The sequence below is a fragment of the Rhinolophus hipposideros genome, assembly GCF_964194185.1.
Source record: "Rhinolophus hipposideros genome assembly, chromosome: 12".
Taxonomy (NCBI): Eukaryota; Metazoa; Chordata; class Mammalia; order Chiroptera; family Rhinolophidae; genus Rhinolophus; species Rhinolophus hipposideros.
The window spans coordinates 27,961,007-27,982,905 of NC_138058.1; the positions used below are offsets into that span (position 1 = coordinate 27,961,007).

Genomic DNA, 21,899 nt, shown 5'->3' on the forward strand with positions numbered 1-21,899 from the left:
AAGCTGTGATCACACAATTTAGCATCTGACCCAGAGGAACAGCACAGAGCCTGAAAAAGTTCTAAGAGCCAAGCAAATGGTTCCAACCACTGGTGCTGCTGGAGTTCGAGGCAGGGAGAGTTCACAGTAGAGGAGCCACTGGAGCAGGGCTTTGAGACAGGATTCAGGATGGGGCGAAGGAGGAGAAGGGGGCTCCCTCCAATCAAATAAGCCGACTTGTAAGAAGGGCTGCTGCTGCTGAAATGGCTCTCCCCTCTTTAAGCTCTAGAAAGGGGATTAGGTCAGTAAAGAGAGGTACTTTCCAGGACTGCAGGAATGTGGTGCAAACTTTGATCGGAGGGAAGCCCTGAGCAGTTCCTTGTGGGGTCTTAGAAGAGTAGGTGGGAGGGAAGGCTTGGAAGGCCGGTTTCGCCTTTTGTCATGGCTTTGCTAGTACCCGGGCCATATCAGAAACTAGATTTCTCTCACTTTCCCATGAGCGGATGGGAGAAATGGTTTTCATAAATAAAATAATATGTATATATGTATATATACTATGGAATAGATTTACTCTTCAGTTTTGCTGATCTTACAGCTTCCTTGATAACAAGGATGTTCATACCAAAACTTGCAAGAAATCCTTGCAAACAAGGTTGTTTGCTTAGTACTTGTTGTTGATCAAACATGCACAAAGCTCCATGTGCTGACTCGCTCTCACATTAAGAGGAAGCCCGATGCAGGCTTAAATATTTATTCCAGGGTAATGCTCCTAGATGGAGATGGCTTGGTGCCTGTAACTGGGTTTTCCTCCTCACAGGCAGTGTGCCTGGTTCCAGGCACCGCCCTCTATTGCACACGAAGTGGGGCAGCTGGGAGGAGGAGCTGGCATCTCGGTAACCAGGCCAAGTGCTGGGACTCAAAGCTGCAGACCCATTTCAGTGTTATCTGAACCCTGCTTTCATGCAGGTTCCCGTTTCACTGCCTGCAGCACTTTTGAAAAGGCAATCAAAGACCTGGAGCCTGGTCGAACCTTTGCTTTATATTTTCACTTGCGAGCTGGCGCTGCTTTCACCAGTTGTGGTCAGTGGAAATTCCCTGAAAAAGCCACAGGAACAGAAGGCAAAGGACTAATTTCTTCCTTTACAGTTTTACTGGCAAAAAGGGCTACAATCTTCCAACCAACCAAATTTTCTCTTGTAATTTTATCAACCATATTCTGTGATAGCAAGTAGGAATATTGTCCTCCGAGGTGGAGTCCTGATCAAGTGTGGAAGGGAAGACGTTCCATTCAGCCTGTGTCAAGCTGTCAACTTCTCATGATGATGGGATTTCATCCACTGAGCAGAAACTGCGATTTTCAGTGGTGCTCTCCACTGAGTAGTAAAAGGGAAACAGCTCTCCCGCCCACTCACGGTGCACTCAGGTCAGACCATGTGGGTTTGGGTCTTGCCTCTGCTGTAACTATGTGATCTGCATCAACCCATCTCACAATTTGGGTTGTCGGTGTCTCCTCTGAAATTGATCTGCTTCCTGGCCTACCCACATTAGTCAAGAGACAGACCTGGATCTCTTCTGGATCACTGCCCCCTGCCGTGTGGCCTTGGACAAGTTAGCCAATCTCTTAGAGCATCTGCTTCTGTAAAAGGCGTACAACATCTACATGAAATTGTGGTCTTGAGCATTTGGTGAGATGACTATGTGAAATGACTTGCACGGTGTCTATCTAGCACATAAGAACTCACTAAATGGTAGCTTTTCTTATTTTTACATTCCTAAGGAATCAGAGGTGGGAGAAGACATAGGTTCTCGAGTCATAGAACTGGGTTCCTCCCCTCTCCCTATGAGAACTGTGTGCTCTTGGGTAGGTTATCTGGGCTTCAGTTTCTTCGTCTGTAAGATGAGAATAAGAATATTTCCTTCACAGGGCTTTTACGATTCTTAAATGGGATGATATTAAATGGGATCAAGGAACAATGTTTGGCCCCATATAAGGTATCAACGGTGTTGATTTCTTTCTGCCTTTTTCCTATGCCCCACTGATGGGAGACTAAAATGGAAAACAGGTGAGAGCACTTTGAAAAATAACACATTATAGAAATCTGACACATAAGAACTTCTTCCTGTAAATTGAGAGGACTGAGGGAGTGAAAAGACCAAAACACAGGAGTCAGATTGAGGAAGCAGAGACTCAGGGGACATGATGTATTCAGACACCTGGGATCCAGCGGTGATTTTCCATTTCCTCAGACATTCACAGCTGAGTATTGTGGAAAGAGCAGGAGCTGTGGAGCTAGACCCGGGTTCAAATTCCCTACTCTACCATTATGAGCAGAAAGGCTTAGGGCAGTTTATCCAACCCTCCTGCACCTCAGTTTCCTCATCTATAAAGTGGGGATAATGAGTCCTTCATCAGAGAGTGTTGTGGAAGTGCCTACCAGAGGAGCTGGTGCAGAGAAGATGCTCAATAAATCATAGTGATTTTTCTTTTTTACAGGCCTCATTACTGTTGATCCTGAGCTTTTATCAATTTCTCATCTAAAGGGTATATGGATAAAGCACCATGATCTCTAGATTCCCTGGGAGTCTTGATTTCAAGCATAATCGTTTTCTTGTCAGACTCTGTATCTGGCTACAGTTTCCCACTGTCCTTACAGCAAAATACTATGGCCTTCCAGGCTCTACATGACTTAGCCTCTGCTTGCTTCTTCACTTCATCTTCGGCCATTCTCCGCTTTAAGTACCGCTCTTCCTACATCCTGTTATGCACCGTCCTACGACTCTGCTCTGCCAGAAATATTCTGTCCATGCTCTTCCAGTGAATAGCTCCATTTCATCCTTCAGATCATCTCTTCAAAGGACCTTGCATTCTTCGTCAAGTCCTTTATTCTTAACCTCAGTACTGTAGCCTGTTATTTCTTTTATACTGTATATCACAATCTTAATTAAACATGTTAACTTACTTGTTTTCATGTGTCCCTCTCACTAGATGGTAAACTCCACCAAGGCAGGGTCTCTGTCTGCTTTACTTATAATTGAATGGCCAGAGTCCACCATAAAAGGTTTTTAGTGTGTTCTTGATGAGCAAATAAATACTAGTCCCTGCATCTTAAAAATAAGATCATGATGGGCTGAGAACTTTATGAACCATTTGAGCTTATTGAAAGCTGCTCTGCACTCTTATTTGGGATAATTAAGCCCAGTTCTATTTTCTTTTGAGAAAGTGATCAGCCACAAAACAACATCCATGGGAACAAGCTGCAATAGATGCTTCAGATGGGCAAAATGAGAGCTTTCTTTTCAGTGTCCAGAAGGAGAAATGAATCTACTTCTTAAAAATAGTTAGCCAGCTTTTAGGCCATAATTATTTCTGTCTGACTTGAGAAAGATGAGCCCTGCTATGCTTGTCCTGTTTCTCTGTCCAAGCAAACAAATTAACAACTACCACAAATATGGGTTAAGTACTGGAAGGATGGAGACCACTAGCATAACTCCCAGATAAAAGCTCCTAAGAATGTTATCATTCAGCTAAAAGTTGGGTGTCTCATATTATTTTTTCCCCCTTTTTGGGAGACCAATTTGCTAAAATTTCTTAAACATCTGTGGAGTTATTTCCAATTGGAGGTGGGAAGAACTTTATAAATATCCAGGCTCAAGTTGAGCTTGGGTGAATTGCTATGGTTGAAACATTTAGGGACAACTGTGATTTATGCAAATAAAAAGATTTAATTTATTTGAGTAGGAACCAACTCCTGAATGATGTAGGCACACGGTTTATAAGAACTTCTGAACAGATAAGCGTTGCCCCTGTTCAGAATCCAGCCATCTGAAGGCAGGACTGAGGCTCCTGCCTCTGGGTCTCCCGTCTCCCTTCTATATACACACTGCCATCAGATTTTCTTCTTAACTATCACTTGTTAGATGCTCAAAATGTTTCAGTGAGTACACCCACTAAGTTGAAGTTAAAACCTCTTTCAAGGCTCATCAATCTGGTTCCAAACCAGATGTCTCAGCTTATTTACCATTACTCCTGATTCCTTCACCCAAACTCTCCTACCAGACAGACAGGTATTATTGTCCTCAGTATATACTTTGTTCTTTTCCAGCCTTTGGGCTCAGGTCACATCTTCTCTTCTCTGGTGCCAGGAATTCAGATCTGCCCCACCTTCTCATGAAGGCTCCAGTCCAGAATCATCTACCTCTGAGCTTCCAAAGGATTTATGATCAGATCCAAATCCTGCTGCTGATCATGTGTTGCAGCACTGGAGTGTTGTTTTATATAGTCATTGCAGTTGTTGTTGTTTATAATGTTAAGTATGCCAGAAATTATTTATAGCAGGGATCCCTCACTTGGGCATCCATAATTGGGAGAGATACTTCTCTATCCTTTCAACAATTTCCACTTTCTGGTTAAGGTAGTTTGAGTGGTTTCTGATCCTTGTAAACAAACACATTTTGAAGAAGACTGCCACATGTGCATCTTTAAGATAGGAATTCCCAACCTGAGGTGGAATTATTTTTCACAATTCTGAAAACTTAAGGTCACATATATCAGTGTCCTGAAAGTACATCTGGGACATTTATTAAAAAGTACAGATTTAAAAGAGGCAGAGTCCTGGGCTCCATCCAATACCCCCTACAATAGAAGCCCCTGAGGCTAGGGTCTGGGAATGAGTGTAGTAAATAAGATTTCCTGGTGATTTTTATAAGAAGATTTAGAGGATTGGGGGAATTTGACACTCATTTTTCTTATATGATGATGAAGGGACATGGAAGCGGAAATAATCCATAATACCTCGAGTAACGATTGTGTACCTGGAAAATTATTAGGTATTTTCACCAGTGTTATCTCTTCTAATCCTTAAACAAGTCTATGATATAAGTCTTGTCATCAGTCCCTTATATAAATAAGTGAAATAACTCATCCAAGGATCTATAAATGATAACTTGTTGGACCAGCATTTAAACTCTAGGCTGACCAGCTCTAAAGTTCTTGCTTCTCACTCTGCTTTCCACTTTGCTATTGTTCGTAGCAAACCTTGGAGGGAGGGAGAGGGAGCATGAAGGCACAGCCATGTTGGAGGTTTCCTAGGTCAGTCTGGGGGATGCTGGGCAGGTCCCGAGCCCCTGGATGGTAACCTCTGAGTCAAGACTCCCTTGACATCTTAAGAGGACAGTAATTCTCTGAGTTCTGAATTTGCATCCTACACCCCGAGTCTGAAGCCTGTTGAACTCCAACTGGAGAAACCATTGGCTGTCTGCCTGGTCCCAGAACTGAAAGGTAGAGGCTGCAGTGCCTTAGGACTTCATTACACCGCCCTTTTAGCTGAGGCTTTAAATACCAGCATCATCCAATATGCCAGCTGGACCAGGGGCCTGGCCCGAGTATGGAAGTTGGAAAAGAGAGGCTCTGGAAGCCTGTGTTCATTGACAGGGATGGGGGGTGATTACAAAACCAGGTTATGGTGGAAAGGAGGGCTGGTGACTGTGTAACCCTGAAGAACATGGAAGCCCTCACATTTGGGGATTATAGGTGTAAAGCAGTGGTTCTATTTAAAAAAAACCACCTGGGCAGATCTTAAAAATCCTGCTCCAGATGATTTCAATGAGCAGCCAAGGTAGAGAACCTTCAGCCAATGTTGAAAGTGCCTCTGATGGCTCAGCGATACAGGTTGGGCCTGCATATTCTCTGAAAGCAGCTTGTGTTCTGTCCTGGTTGGGAAAGCTGAGGTCTACGTACACGCTACCAGCCGCAGCCGCAGTCTTTTCAGTATCACCCGGGCGGCCTGAACTTTGGCTGGCTGCCTGAGCAGGGTTCCCTCCAATTTTTAATTTTCCACTGTAGGGTCAAATTGGCACAGGAGAATAATAAAAAAAAAAACAACAAAAAAAAAAATCTGTGAAAGGCAGGGGCAGAAGTAGGACATGACAGATGTGAAGATAGGCAAAGGAATGTTCCCTTGAGCAGGAAAACACCAGCCTTAGAAGGATGGAATTGGGGTACTGACAGCAGATCGGCGGCCAGAAAGTGCCCGAGTGTCCAGGCTCAGAGGAGGTGCTCTACTCACTGAGTGGATGATGCCTTGCAGAGCCTGAAAACCGTCATTTACAGGAAACACATGGTCCTTACTGTCCGCAATCCGGGCGAGCTGAGAACAAACACACCAAGATATGTCACGCTTGGATGAGGAGAACTGAGGAAAGCCACAGGGGCCGAGGGGGCTCTATCTCCTTTTAAAACCCAGAAGAACCTGAGTTCTTGACTAGGCCTCACTGAAAAGCCCTCGGTAATAATGAACTTCCCAGCAGCCTCTCTGGAGCGGGCCTGGAGGGTTGGCTCCAGTTTTTACATTTGTTTTAATACTCTTCTCCTTGGGACCAGAGGTAAGATTGCCCAGCTAGATGAACAATTTGGCCTGGGTTGATGTATTTATGGATTTGGGGGCAGGCCATTGGCTCATTTTCTTCCCATTCACTCAAATTTCTGTTGGCAACCATATTCGAACCAAACAAACTCAAGTTTCCTTTCAGAGCAACTTTAAAAATAAATTCAAGTGTTGGTGTTGGGTAAGGCCAATGAATGTACACTCTTATCTTTCACCCAAACTGCTCACTGAGGAAAGGACCCTGGCAGTTGATGTGGTGGTCGTGCTTTACAGAGCAGAGGAGTGGAGAAAGGAGAAGCTGATCTGTCAGTTTTTCTGCCCGTAAATCTCTGTACATTTCTGTATTGTCACAGTCATAGTGCCAGGATTTTCAGTGATTGCAAAAGTAACACATAGTCATTGGGGGAATTTCAGAAAACTCAGCAGTGTTAAAATAAATTTTTAAAAAGTTACTCATAATCCATCTATCCTTCCATCCATCATCTTTTTATTATTGTTAATTTGATGTAAATAGTCTTTCATACTTTTTCTATACAACATACATGTATTTATTTAAAAAGTGAATTCATACTATTCCCGCTGTTTTGTAACCCTATTTTATTCACCTAATATATCACGAGCACTGTCCCATGTTATTAAAACAAAAAGAAGTTACAAACGACATCAAGGAACATTTATTTAGGTTGTCTACAAATTTTCACAATTTGCTTCTATATGCTTGTACATATTTTTCTGCCCATTTGCCAATTATCTCCTTTTTTTTTAGTATTGAAAATGCATTGTATATTTAGTGGGAGAAAAGGGATGTGTGCCATTTAAATAAAAAAACACCTCAGATTCATCAAATTCAATTAAAAAAAAAAACACCAACAAGTTTGCAAAGGTAAATCAGATCTGTTTTGATGCCTTGGCAGTTGAACATCTACCATGAAAGGACCAAGAAAGATGCTGCCTGGATGGTCTGAGTTACAGACCCTCAAGTGGATCAGCAAATGCCTTCACATCCCTCACACATCCAAGAATTCCCTTCCTGCTTAGCATGTCTGGAAAAACAGTCTCTCTAAGAGGTGTTTAAGCTGCCGAGCACTCTCTGCACTGGGTCATTCACAAGCATGGTATCCTCCCACACCTGAGGAAGGCCATGATCATACCTGTGTTTCATTGAAATCCTTCACGCCGACACAGTAAACAATTGCACCAAGGTCTCGGGATCTGTTAGCCTAGGTCAACCAAAGAAAAGACATTAAATAGAGAGGCAGTAGCAAACGTATTCCTTTTGGATTAGCAAGGTCAACTGTAATGATCAGGTATTTACTGAGCACCTACTATGTGCCAGATACTACAGTGGAGAAGGTAATCCTTGTCCCAAAAGAGTTTATATTCCAGTGAGCAGCACATTCTAATGTAATGCATGGTGGACATGAGGGGAGTGATCAGTCAAGTGGGAAATGCTGAGAAAAATACACAGAAGGAGAGTCTTAAGGAAGGGCTTTCAAAGACCAGGGGAGGAAAGGAAGTGTAAGCTAAGGTAAGTCATGTTAAATATTCTGGGGGAAATGATTCTCTTTTCTATTCCTCTGATGGATTTTTATTGACGTACCTTTTCTTCCTTTGTATTGGTTATAATGGAAAGGATGTGGCCTTTGGAACCTGATATACCTGGGTTTGACAACTTGCCTTTGTTCTATAAAGTGTTTTGGGGATTAAATACTATAATACATGCAGAGCTCCTCACACAAAGCGTAGAACAATGCAGATGCTAATAAATGTCATCACTTTTTGTGAATAAAGCCATTTCATTGCCATAGAATACACTGGTTTAATGGTATGGGAATTATGGTCCATATTTGAGTAGGTGAACCCATGACCTTCTCTACAATTAAGTATTGAGAGAGCAACATACTGAATAACATCCAGGTTTAGGCTTGATTTTAATATTTGATTTACTAAAGGCTCTGATAACTGATTTCCAGGTTCTTCTGTGTTTAAAAATAGAAAACAAAAAGTGGAAATCCTTGGTATATGCAGTAGGTGTTGAATAAATAATTTATAGTAAATATATAGTAGGCATTCAGTATGTGCATATTGATTTAACTTGTGTTCTTTTTATTCCCTCTTTTAGTACTTAAACTCACTCTTGACTAATACTGAATTTTAGAAGGGATAGAAACATATCTTTTTTTCCTTCGTGTTAGAAATGTTTCTTGCTGCTTTCAGGATAAAATAAACTTTTAGACCTAGTCTAGATCCAGCCTTATTTGAAACAACTTCTTTGACATTTCTTCTCCAGTTGTGCTTTACATAGAATTACTAAAAACGGAAAGGTTCATTTTCTTTATGTATCTTGAGCTTTATCTTTCTTTTTCAGAAACGCTCCTTCTATTGGCATTGGCACTCCAAATATTTTTCCAAGTTTGTACGTGCCATACCTAAAATTCTTTTCTCCTAACCTCTATTTTCAGCCTCTGATACCTATCATTTATTTTATGTTGAGTTATTTCCTTATTAGGGTTTTTGCTTTACTTGACTGTTGTCTGGCATCCAGATAAGCCATTTGGCATTCCCATTACATAGATTCAACTTTAGAATATAGAAATTATACTATTTTCCTAGTGCTCAGAGAGTGCTGTCATATTTACTTGTGTATTTCCCCATTGTGAATAATCCTTTGCACTCAATGGGGGAGTGGGGAAGTAATGTGTTCACCTACATAATTTCCTCATGCCCCTTATCATCAGATGCTTCAAAAAGCTTAACATTATTACATGATAAGGTCCATGAGGGCAGCAATTGGGTCTGACTCACCTCTGTGTCCCTAGTGTCCAGCAAATCTCTAGCACATGCCAAGCTCTCAGTTAACACTGAATGAGCGAATGAATGAATGAATGAATGAATGAACGAATACCTGCTTGCTGACAGCACTAAATTTAAATTAAATAGCAGCCAACAGCTTGCGGTAAGCGTAACGCTCTGATTCAGTCCTCCGCAGTGGCCAGCATCTCCCTCCCTCACTGCCCAGCTTCTTTTTCTTTATTGTGTTTCTAACTTGGCCTCAATAAACCTTTGTCACTAATGAGGCTTCAATACATTCCCATGGTTAACTGGTTTCCGTGGGCCGTATCTCAAATCTGAAACTTGAAAGGATTTCCTAAATATCAATATTTTTTCAATTTTTGAATAAACCGATTTTTCTGAATCTCTTTATACAAACTGAAAATTTCATTTAGGAGAATTCTTTGATTTGCTTTGAGGAGTACTTTATGAGAATATAAAGAAAAGGAAAAAAGAAATATAGAAGGAGAGATTGCAATTTCCTTTGCCACCAATTAACATTCCACTTTGGTTCTTAGACTGAGAACCTCAGTGATGAATACATTCTGCCAAGATTGGCTCCGACATATTTCAAGTTATTCTTTTCCCTTCTCCTGTTTTTAGTAGAAAATATGAGAGGAAAATGGAGAAAAAATGGTACCAACGGTTTTGCTTTAAAATTATATAGAGGATTTCAAAACTGCTAGATCAATATAGTGTTTTCAAGAAAGGCATGGTAGATATTTTTTAATCACTCCCTCACATATAGAATAATATGGAAATATTTTGAAAGGGGAAAAATATCTACAACATATAAGACATGAAAATTTAGTCTAAAAAGTGAATGATTTTTTTTTTTTTTTTTTTTTTTACATAGAAGACACTATTTTATCCAGGGGTTTTTGCAAAGACAGTTATCATTTTGGCTAAGTAGAAAGATTGCAGCGCATTTCAGAAGGAAAAAGCCATTTTCCATGTCTGTTTAGACAGACATAGGCCAGATCGTTGCTTACCTCCCTCTCTGAATAGAAAAAGAGATCTTCATGGAGTTCTCCATCAGTCAGAGCAATGATGACGCTGGCTGTCCTGTATCCTGCTCAACACAACACAGACCCACTCAGTCCATCCTGCTGCACCAAGGAAACCCTCTCTCAGTTCTTATAAGCTCAACCTCCCGAGGTCAACATTGTGAGAATCAACAACTTTTCTTTCGGGACTGGAAACATCTCCAGCGTGAAGAAGAATGCAGAGACAGACTCGAAAGGGGAATAGGTTTTGCTTCTGGGTTTCTCAGTCTGAGCTCAAAAAATGGCCAAGCTTGGTGAAATGGTTTCTGGACCGATAGCTAGGAGTGGCTCTAGTGAGTCAAGTTTCTGTTATTTCTAGTAACAGTCCACATGACTGTCGCCAAGGCCTGGGAGCAAACTCTGCCACCTGGGCTGTTCAGGGGCCCTTCTCACATGCTGGAGTTGACCACATGCACCACCTCTTGAAGAGTTTGGCAAAGAGTAACAGTCATTATGACTTACAAGCTGACTGGATTATAGCAGTTGGCAAAATCTACTAGAATTCTTCTAGTGATTTTTTAGATTTCTAGTAACACTGCTGATGGTTGATTTATATTAATAGGTGTTGGCGTTGATACTGGATCTGTTTTATTTGTTGTAGTTTAGAGTGAAATTAGAAGTGGACAGAGGTGTTGCATTTTTTCATTTAAATGAAGGAAATTTCAAAGTAAACCAGTATCTTAATATCATATCCAATCACAGTAATGAAGGGGCTTGGAGCTCAGAGAAGGACAAGAACAGTAAGTTTGACATAAAAATCTAAGACTTGACTAACCTATCCAAGTATTTACTAATTTAATGAATTCAACATGCAAAACTGTTCCTGGGTATTGCAGACTGTAATGGGATCATAATTTCTTTTATATAACATCTCTTGACACCAACAGGAGAGTAGACTTGGACTGGTACATATCGTTTTACTACGCATTCCATCTCTGTGATGAAGTGTATGTCCAAGGATTATAGGCAATATCAAATACATCTTTGGAAACGAAATTACTGAGATGCTTTTTCAGAAGCAAACACAGAAAAGAAGTTAAATCATTCATAATAGTAATTCATAATACAGTCTTACCTTGACTATTTTCATAATAAATTTGCTCACTGGCCTGCAAAAGACATGAAAGAGCCATCAGATACACAGTCACTGTTTGCTACTCCAAATACCATATAGGGCAGTGGGCTCTGGTCTTGGGCATGCAGCCCTGGCTCAGTCTTGATTCTTTATGTAATCCACCCAGGCTTCACTCAGATATCAAAGGATGATATTTATCTAAAGTTACCCTGATATTTAACTAATATACTCGTGAACATGCATCAGTCTTACTTCTCATAGACTGGGACTCCTTACGATTGAAGTTTCATTGAAATTCTGTCTCAGCCACTGAAGCAACATGTAGAAAAGGTGACCTCGGGAAAGGAGGTGACTTGCATGGGGCATGATTCGTGAGTGTCAGCCAAGCATTAGCTAACAAAGCTTTCATCACTGTCTGGGGAAGGAGTAAGGAGATTTATGTCTTCAGTTCTTGTGGATAGCATTATCAGTGTACAAGCTCATGGGAAAATTGTTTTTTACTCTTTTGCCATTGGGTGTTATTCAGTTCCCTTAATCTGTGTGCCTCATCTCATCAGCTATCCTTAGGTTGATGTTTCCACATGACACTTTATATTTGGATACATACATATACATATACATATATATATATATATATATATATATATATATATATATATATATATATATTTAAAATTGTTTTAAAATTACCCTTTCAAATCCTTCATGCATGTAGGTGTCTCCTCCTGGCAGGACCTTCTGGAGTTCTTCAAGACCTTGACGGATCTGTTCTCTGAAATCCAAAGACACCCTATTAGTCATAGGAGAGCCATTTCTACTGTGCTGTTGATAGTTATATGCCATAGTCTTTTTCTTATCTCTGTGGGTGCTCTTTATTGCTCCAGTGGTCCCCCAAAACCCTATCAGAGGAAAAGTCTTTGTAGCACATTATCCATTTAGGGTCAGCCATCGGGTGGAATGAGTGAAATTTCAAGGATTGAGGGAAAAGACCTCTCCAGGAATCTCCATCTGCTCGTGAGAGTTTTCCATTCCCTTAACATGTCAAAGTTTTCACTCTACTTTGGAAATGAGTCTTAAAATGCAACCGCTCCTGAGAGGACACAGAGCAATGTAGGCACCTTTATATCAAGATGCAAATGGCTCATGTGAAGCAGAAAGATGCGAATACCAAGCACCCAGGGCATGGCCACCACAAGGACCACAGGTGGGAGGGGCAGGCGTCTGGAGTGAACTCTGCCACCCGCACAGTCGTGCCAAAGGAAACCGTGTAGTCAGCTTTGAAAATTGAAGCCTGGGCAAACTATGCTTTCCAGGACAACCAAGAGTGTTTTCTGTGGGCTGGTGCCTATGTTTTCTTACTCTGGCTGCTCAGGGTGGCAGTGGGGCAGGAAGAGGAAGTGGGTTGTGGCATTAGGAAAGGGTCCGACTAAAAGTGGGAAACGTGAATGGTCTGGGTGTCAAATAGAGTCTTTGTGGGCCATTCTCTCTAGGATGGAAGATGTCCACATCCATATTCCTGTCTTTCAAATAGCCCCATATTGTGCTGAAATGGTAAGAAAGTGTAATTTCTGAACAAACATTAGTTTTATTCATAAACTGGGACCTATGAAAAAGTTTGAAATTACCTTCTTCTTTTTAGTGGCCGAGGGTGGGGGGGGCACTATTTAAATTAGGACGGAAAGCCTCTTTTGAGTAGGGAGAGAACCTAATATTTTTTGAGCATCTACTGTGTACAAGGTCCTGCTCAAAGATTTCTGATTTAATTATCACAATAACCACTCAAGGTGGGTAATATTGCCTTCATAGCATAGGTGAGAAAACTTGGGTTCATAGAGGTTAGGTAGGAGATCAGAGAATTAAAGTCAAATCTATCTGACTCAAAAAAGGCTTTCTACTCTGCCAAGCAGCCTCCTACAATAGAACAGTGATGGAGAAGTGGGAAATTCTCAGTCACACTTGAATGAGTGAAAAGTAATAGGAATTTCTAACACCATCTGAGTACTTACAGTGGGCCAAGCTCGGTTTGAAAGACACCACATACAGTTAATTCACTTATGCCTTATCAAAGCTCTTTGAATTAGATACTACTGTTATCTCCATCTCATAAATAAGGAAATCACAGAGAGGCTAAGGAAGCTGCCCCAAACCCCTTAACTACTAAGTGGCAGAGCTGAGATTTGAACTCAGAGGGCCTGCTTTCACTATGATAAACTGTTTCTCTCTTTCTCTCTGTCTTGAATGAATGAATCTTATTACTGGTCTATTATGGCAATTGCCTGGGGAGGAAGTTGAAGGCAAAATTAACCTTTTGTTAAAACTGATGTAATGGGGTAGCTATGGATGAGGCTGGATTGCCAAGCTGTGGGATGTTGTAAAAGACAAACTGAAAAGAAGTTAGCTTGAGCCTGTCCCTGGCTTGGGCCACTGATGATTCTCAGGCAGAATATTTAAGACCAAGTAACTCAGACTTTGGAGAATGCAGTGACTATTGTCTGTTGTCGTATCAGTGCCCAGATATCAGGTCACATACCCAGCTGCCCAAGTCAGAAACTGGAAGCCTTCTTTTTCCCTCTACCTTGGCTCTCCTCTCTCCTTACGTAATCTATCATCCCATCCATTAGTTCTACTCTAAACATGTCATGAAACTGACTACTTCTCTACCTCTTCTGCCAACGTCATGATCTGTGCCACCATCATTTCTTGCTCAGACCATTGGGAAAGTCACTGGGTATTTTTTGACTGCCCTCTTGCTTCTCTTCCATTCATTCTCCACATGGCTCAGAATGTTCTTAAAATATCAATCAAAACATGCCATTCATTCCCCTGCTCAAAACCCTTCAATAGCAGTCAATGACACTTGGGATAAAAATCTCAACTCTTTTCCATGGCTGTCCAGTGCCTCCCAGGGATGGCTCTTGTGCTGTCAGGGAGCCGACAGTCTCACCCGGCACCACTCTGTCCCCACTTTCTTCACTTGAGCCCCACTGGTCTTCCCAAGCTCCTTCTCCCATAGACCCTTCACACCTGTAATCACTGCTGTCTGGGGACTGGGGAGACTTTTTCCCAAGCTCTTGACTGGGCTAATTCTTACCGGGCCTCCACTCCCAACTTCACGTTAACTGCTCAAAGTAGCCTTATTTGACGTCCCCGGTTCAAATTAGCTCCCTCAGTTAGATTTTCTCATGGAACCCCATAAATTTTGCTTCACATCACTTGGGATATTTTGCGACTGATACCCTTTGACTATGTAATTATTTGTTTAGGGATTTTTTTTTTCTTTCAGATTTTAAACTCCATGAGGGCTGGCCGTGTCTGTTTTGGTCTCCTCTATGTCTTCTGTGTCTACGAAGGTAGCTGGAACACTCTAGACATGTAACAAATATTTACTGAAGATGCGAGAGAGGGAACAGACACCTCCATGGTTAATCATCCTGCGAAGAAGTTAACCTTGGAGGCAGGAATTAATTTCCTTTGGCTGAGTAGAGGGAGGCCAGGCAGGAGTTGACTTGGCAACATTGACCCTAGGTCTGTGCCCCTGTGGTGCTTATAAATCATTCTCTGTGTTGTACTTCTTTACATTATCCCCAATATTTCAATCAATCCCATCAAAAGCATATTTTAATTTCAACTGTGTTGGTTGGTAATGAAAAAGGGCATATGTCTGTGTACCAGAAGAAAGGGGAAAGATGAAAGCATTGTCCCCACCAAGGCCACTGCTGGGAGGGGAGATGTTGGCCTTGGCAGTCATCTGGCAGAGGGCAGCTTTGCCCGGCAGGTCAGCGGTTTCATGAGGGTAACAGCAGTGACAAGGTGGCATGAGGGTGAGTCTGGGGTAGGAAAATTGGTTTGTTCCTGAGCACACAGAGGTGGTACCATGGAGCGCTTCAGAATAGCTCGGGGATACTATGGGGGAGGGGCTAATTTCTGACAGTTAAGAGAGAGGAGATTGGACATTAAAAGTAAATGTGGAAAAAAAGGTCAAATGTGGTCATATTCATGTGGCCATAAACCAGTGAGTTCTGGGACATATTGGTAACACTAGAATTGGAATTTTGTGTTAAGACTGAAGCGTAAAAAGAGGGTTAAAAAAGACATATTAGGAGAGTGGAAAAGGTTCCTTGGCTTCACTGTATTTTTTCCCTGCCAAATAAAGTCTGGGAACTGGGGTGTTTTCTCTAAGACTATTTCCTTTTCTTTACAAGTATTTTCTTGAGCTTTCTATTTTTTTGGTAACAGAACAAGCAAAGGCTGTTTTGGAAACTGTCCTTATTCTCAATGCTTTGTGTCTGGCAAGATATGAACTCAATAGTCCCAAGCAGTAATCACAACCTCCCATATACCACCCTCACTTCTCCAAATATCAAATGACCTGTGGCCCCACTTCCCTACTCCCTGCCCCTTCTCTAAGCACCCACATCATCTAAGCAAACGAAACAGATGGTTTCATGGGAATGGTGGGACAATAGAACAATTAATAAGGGACTATTTTTTATGTTCTTGTAGAAACAAGAAAATTGGGAGAAAGATCTTTTAAAGGGGTTGATAAGAACTTCTCTCAAGACTTGGTTATTACCAAATGAAATGTTATCTTCCTGGGAAATGAGAGTGGCTGGGAATCCTACAAGACAGGCTACTATTAAAGAGCCTCCTGTTTTCCTTGGTGGTTTCACATGTCTGCCAGTGTTCCTACTTAGAAGTTAAGGGTTCTCAGGCCACGTATCTTGTGTTTCTTTTGCAACCCCTGCAACACTTAAGAAGGGGCCAAGAGTAAATGATTTGCTATTGAATGAACGACTGCAGTTTGAATGCATCCATTTATCCATTCATTCATTTCCACAACTATTTATTGAGCATGCACCATCAACCCAGCACTATGCTTGTTTCAAGGGATTGGGGTGGAGAGAAGCAGCAGTGTTTGCTGGACTTTCTGTTGCCCTGGGAATTTTTCCACATTTAATGAAGATTACTTTCTGGGATTCCAGTTATGTTGTGACTTTTTGATATTTGCTGATGTAAACGTGAAATCATGAACACACAAAAGCATATCAAGAAGCACTTCAATAAGCTTTTATCCCAAGTATCCCAGCGTTTAGCCCTCCTACTGCAAAATCCTCTGTGGGGTTCTGCAATGTCTACCACATTTTCAGTCTAAAAATAACTTCCACCACTACTCCAAAATAACCCAACATCAGCTCTGCATTGTCGATCGATTTCTTGCCTCCAATAAAAGAGCTTCTGTGGAATTGGACTTTTCTCAAATGCCCTGCAGTTGTTGGCTTTGGAGCCTCAACTTACATAGTAAACTATCTATTTCCCCTAATGCTTCATTCACAACATTTCCAGATAGCCTTATGGCTTCAGTATTGACTCAAAAAAAAAAAAAAAGGTGAATAGAAGAACGCAGATTAATTAAAGACATTTTTGCTGTTCAATTGGAGTCATAAAACTCCAGGACCAACCCCATCACTTGTTTATAATGTATATACATCATAGCCTCCTTGGGACTTCTACCTGAGGATGGACCAATGTGATTAACGACATTAATGCATACTGAGCCAAAGATCCTTTTCCATATATTTTTAAGTGAAGTATAATTTTTAAAAAAATGGTTCTTTTTCTTTGTTTTAAGATTTTTTTTTTAATTGGGGAAGGGGAACAGGACTTTATTGGGGAACAGTGTGTACTTCCAGGCCTTTTTTCCAAGTCAAGTTGTTGTCCTTTCAATCTTAGTTGTGAAGGGTGCCGTTCAGCTTCAAGTTGATGTCCTTTCAGTCTTAGTTGTGGAGGGCGCAGCTCAGCTCCAGGTCCAGTTGCCGTTTTCTAGTTGCAGGGGGCACAGCCCACCATCCCTTGCAGGAATCCAACCGGCAACCTTGTGGTTGAGAGGACGCATTCCAACCAACTGAGCCATCCGGGAGCTCAGCGGCAGTTCAGGTCAAGGTGCCGTGTTCAATCTTAGTTGCCGGGGGCTCTGCCCACCATCCCTTGCGGGAGTTGAGGAATGGAACTGGCAACCTTGTGGTTGAGAGCCCACGCTCCAACCAACTAAGCCATCCGGGAGGCAGCCAGCTCAAGGTGCTGTGTTCAAACTTAGTTGCAGGGGGAGGAGCCCACCATCCCTTGGGGGACTCGAGGAGTTGAAACGGCAACCTGGTGGTTGAGAGCCCACTGGCCCATATGGGAATCGAACCGGCAGCCTTTGGAGTTAGGAGCATGGAGCGCTAACCGCCTGAGCCACCGGGCTGGTCCCGTGAAGTATAATTTATATACAATAACATGCAAAGGTGTTTATTCATTTCCTTTATAATTGTTAAATTTATTTCTATAAAGTTGTTTATAATATTTCTTTATCTTTTAACATCTGTAGGATCTATAGTAACATCCTCTTTCATTCCATTTTAGCAGTTGCTCTATGAATTACATTATTCATCCTTATTTTACCACAGGTTGCCATAAGTTAAGCTGTACCACTAACCCCCACTCATCCTTTGTGCTACTCTTGTCGTATATTCTACTACTATTCACATAATATACTCAAAGGTACAGTGCTATTATTACTCTTAAATAGTCAATTATCTTTTTATAAAATTAAGAAAATATCTGTCATTTCTGTCACTTTTCTTTCCTTTTTTGTAGATGTAGTTTACACCTGGTCTCATTTCCTTCAGCCTGAAGAATTCCTTTAGCCTTTATTTTATGTAGCGCAGATTTGCTGGTGATGATTCTTAGTTTTTTTTTTTTTTTTTTTTTGGTTTCTCTCTCTTTGAAAATGTTTTAATTTTGCCTTTAGTTTTAAGTTTCATTGGATATAGAATTCTAAGTTGACCTTATTACCTTTCATTTCTTTAAAGATATAGCTCTTTTGTCTTCTGTATTGCATGTGCTTTTTTTCTGATGAAAAGTGATATTCATTGTTGTTCCTCTGTTGTAATATGTGTTTTTCCCTCCTGCTCTGACTGGTTTTAAGATTATTTCTTTATTCTAGTTGTCCGAAATTCAACTATGATACACTTAGATGATTTTTTTTTTTTTTTTTTTTTTTTGTATTTGTCCTCCTTGGGATTCCTTGAGCTTCTTGGATCTGTGTGTGGCATACCAAGTCTGCTATTCCAGTTGCACATATATTAGACCCCTTGATATTATCCCACAAATCATAGATCTGGATCATTCTTCCTGCCCCCTAATCTTTTCTCCCTTTGCTCTTTCAGTTTAGATAATTTACATTAACACGTTTTTAAGTTCATTAATCCCTTTCCTGCAGATATTGTATTTTTCAGTTCCACAGTTTTCACTTGGTTCTTTCTCTGCTTTTTTCCCCTGCTATTCCATGTCTCCCTACATTACATTCATCTTTTCCTGTAAATTCTTTAAAATGCTTATAATAGTTGCTTTAAAGTCTCTGTCTACTAATTCCAATAATTGAATCATCTATGGTTTGCTTCCATCACTGTGTTTTTTCTTGATTATGGGTCACATTTTCCTGCTTTTCCCCCAGGTCTTATAATCTCTTAATTTGTATTTCAAACATTACGTAGAAAAAAAGCAGTGGAGACTTAGGTATAATATTGATTTGTTTTGTTTATTTACTGCAGAATGTAAGCTTTTTATTGTGAGGGGCTAGTTATTTGGATTCCTCCTTGAGTTAGGTTGAACTTGGGCTGGGCCACAGTTTTAATTAGAGTGTGTTCCCTGTGATTAGCACAACTCCCAGCCATTTGCACTGTCCTGCCTTTGTGGTCTTTTTACTATTTGAGCTGGAAGGCGGTTAGGTGCAGCTTCATATATTTTTGCTAAACCTTTGGATTTAACCCTGGTAGGACTCCAGAATCCAAGCACCACAAGAATCCATGAGATTATGCAGTTTCTCTCTACTTTTCAGCAACTCCCCCACTACTAGTTTCTTGGAACAATGGAGATGAGAGGTGTGTGTGTGTACGAGAGTGTAGAATTGTCAGGCTGAGTGATTTCTTTTTTCATTTGGGATTATTTTAGATAATCCATCCCTCTGTCACACATTGTTGCCTAAGGTTCAGCTGGCTTTTCCTCATCTCTGCAAAGTTTCTGTCATAGCTGACCTACTTTTCCAATTGCCCAGACCCAGACCAGGCATATACTCCCAAGGGTAGAAGCTTCTGCAGATTTCTGCTCAGTTCTAAAGGGTTTGTTTCTCTCTAATTCAGTTCATCAGTGCTTCCTGTGTGTCTGCTAGCCCCATAGAAACATATGAATTCTATTTTGTCTGGACTTTTGTGATTGACCATGGAAATAAAGGTTGTTCACATCCCTCTATATCCTAACTAGAAGCAGATATACTGTAAAGGCTTTTTCTAAATGTTTTGTAACTACACATTTGTCTCAAATTAGAAAGAAAAATACTACAGGCTGATTACTGGCATACAAATATACTCAAGTATCTCTTGCCTTAAAATAATTAATCCTCTTGGAGTCCACATCTCCCTCCAGCTGTGGACCAATTGATTTGCATTTTTCTTCACAATACAACTTTTTGAAACACTACTAACTTCTGCACTTCTCTGTTTCCTGGTGGAGAATTCCTTCAATCGTGGAGTGATATTTGGCTGTCTGTCACAGAGAATGAGTGAGACTAAAAGACTTGTTAGAAGCTCTGTGTGCTTCTAACAAAGGTGGATGACCAGCTTTTGTCACTGGGCTTTATTGTTAAGGACCCTCAAATGTATGTACCCTTTTTACCTAAGATATTTATTTCTACAGAGAAGTAGTTTTCAAACTCTTTCCTTGGGTGTTAGGTCTGGAATTGACAAGGGAGAGAACTGGAAGTAAGAACATTTGTTAGTAGATGTCTCTACAATCTTCGTGTCTATAAAACCATTCTTGTGTAATTTTGTCAGAGAATATACTCTATTCAGAGCATATACAGAGAAGGGGTACTTTTCAGAAGGTAGTGAAGGTGAGTGGGTTCTGAAGGTTGAATAGCTTCCTCAGATAAACTTTTAAACAATATTCTGGCTTTTACCCTGTAGCCCTTCCTTGACTTTTACAGTACTTGACAGTTCCAGGTTTTGAGCCTGCCCAGGTTCTGCAAGGCTACATTTTCCTCCAGTATCTTCTTCTGCAAGATTATGTTTGACTTTTCTCCACACTACTTACATCATTTGCTACTCCTCTGTCTTCTTTCTGTCCTTTTCTATAGTGTTTTTATGATTTAAATATTTCTTAGTTTCTCCATAGATGGGCTTTATGGTTTTGGTTTACATTCTCTTGGTTTTGGCGTGCTGTTTGTGAGAGGAAGGGCCCAAATGGACTTTATCCCTCGTTTTAAAACTGGAATCCCTCACCTGTTACCCATTCTGCTCTGACTTTGGTCTCCACAACTCTGCTAAAATTACTTTTGTCAAGGCCCTCTGCGATCACCACACTGTCAATTTACCGGTCACTTCTCTGACTTCATCTTACTCCACTTCTTACAGTAATAGACACAGTTAACCTCTCCCTCAATTTAACGTGCTTTCTTTTCTTGATTTCCATTACAGGATATTCTGTACATCTCCGTCATCAGCTGTTCTTTCTCATATTTCTGTGTAGGCTTTGCCTTCTCTTCTAGAACTCTAAAAATTGGAGTGCCCCAGAACTCAGATCCCTCCATTCTTATACTTGCAGTTTTAAACTAATCTCATTCTTTCCATGACTTCAGTGCCATTCTATGGAGCATGAAATTTGGAGGAAGATAGACTTGGAATTGAATCCTAGTTCTGCCACTTCCTAGGCCATGTCAACTTCTGGATTTCTCAAATGCAAAATTAAGGTATTGTAACTGTAAGATCTATCAGCTTCCCTCCAGGTCAGAATGGTGCATCTGATTTTATATGGGGGCAAAACAGTAAGTAGAAAGAGAACCTGGGCCTCTGTGGGGAAGTGGAGAAGCCACACTGGTAGCTTGGACTCTACGATGTGACATGACACCAGGGTCAAGTACAGACCAATAACTGAAGTTCACTATGAGGAACCCATCAAGGACTTTCCAAAAGTTGCAGCCCATTGGCATAAAGCACAGGAGTGACGGTTTAATCACAAGACAACATGATGAACTTGTCCAAACAAACTGCACTTTACACACCTCTATTTTGGTTGGTTACTCATTCGTGCCGTGGTTGTCACCATGCAGTTTCCTATTTGTTTTGAAACAAATCCCAGTTAGACCTTCCCCATCACGAACTCTTCCCTCACTGAGCCATATTTGGCAGGAGATGGGAGTGGTAGAAAGTGGGTTCTGTATTCAGAGTTTCCCAAATATACAGCTTCCTCCTATGAGAACCTTCAGTTTCATGCTCCTCTTAGTTCAAGAGGGACTGGGTCTCTCCTGGTGCGGATAGCATCTAAAATGGTCAGGCTGATGCTCAGCACTACTGACCACAATGAATATTTGGAGGGACATAGGCTAGAGCGGCACAGAGTCTGCAACAGAGACTGTGGAGCCCAGAGTCACCTTCTTGCATGGAAGCTGAAAAAGGACAACCCTAGGGTAGACGATAAGCAAGTATCTTCTGCTTTTGTCAGATCACATCTCTTTAGTATAGGCTGGTGAAGCCTACAGTTGTCTCCAAA

At 41.1% G+C, this 21,899-nt stretch overlaps 1 protein-coding gene across 3 annotated transcripts in view; it reads right to left on the reverse strand.

The window, feature by feature from the left end:
• Positions 1-21,899, reverse strand: part of ANTXR1 (ANTXR cell adhesion molecule 1) — a 220,520-nt gene that overhangs the window by 155,319 nt on the left and 43,302 nt on the right. For all 3 annotated transcript variants that reach the window (XR_013994581.1, XM_081068017.1, XM_081068018.1), the window contains exons 4-8: positions 12,006-12,087; positions 11,316-11,349; positions 10,187-10,266; positions 7,514-7,582; positions 6,045-6,125 (exon numbers count right to left, since the gene is read on the reverse strand). Coding sequence is in view for 2 of the 3 variants with exons in the window: in XM_081068017.1 (XP_080924143.1) it covers positions 6,045-6,125; positions 7,514-7,582; positions 10,187-10,266; positions 11,316-11,349; positions 12,006-12,087 (346 nt within the window). In the remaining variant the exon portion in view is untranslated. The remainder of the gene's footprint in view (positions 1-6,044; positions 6,126-7,513; positions 7,583-10,186; positions 10,267-11,315; positions 11,350-12,005; positions 12,088-21,899) is intronic.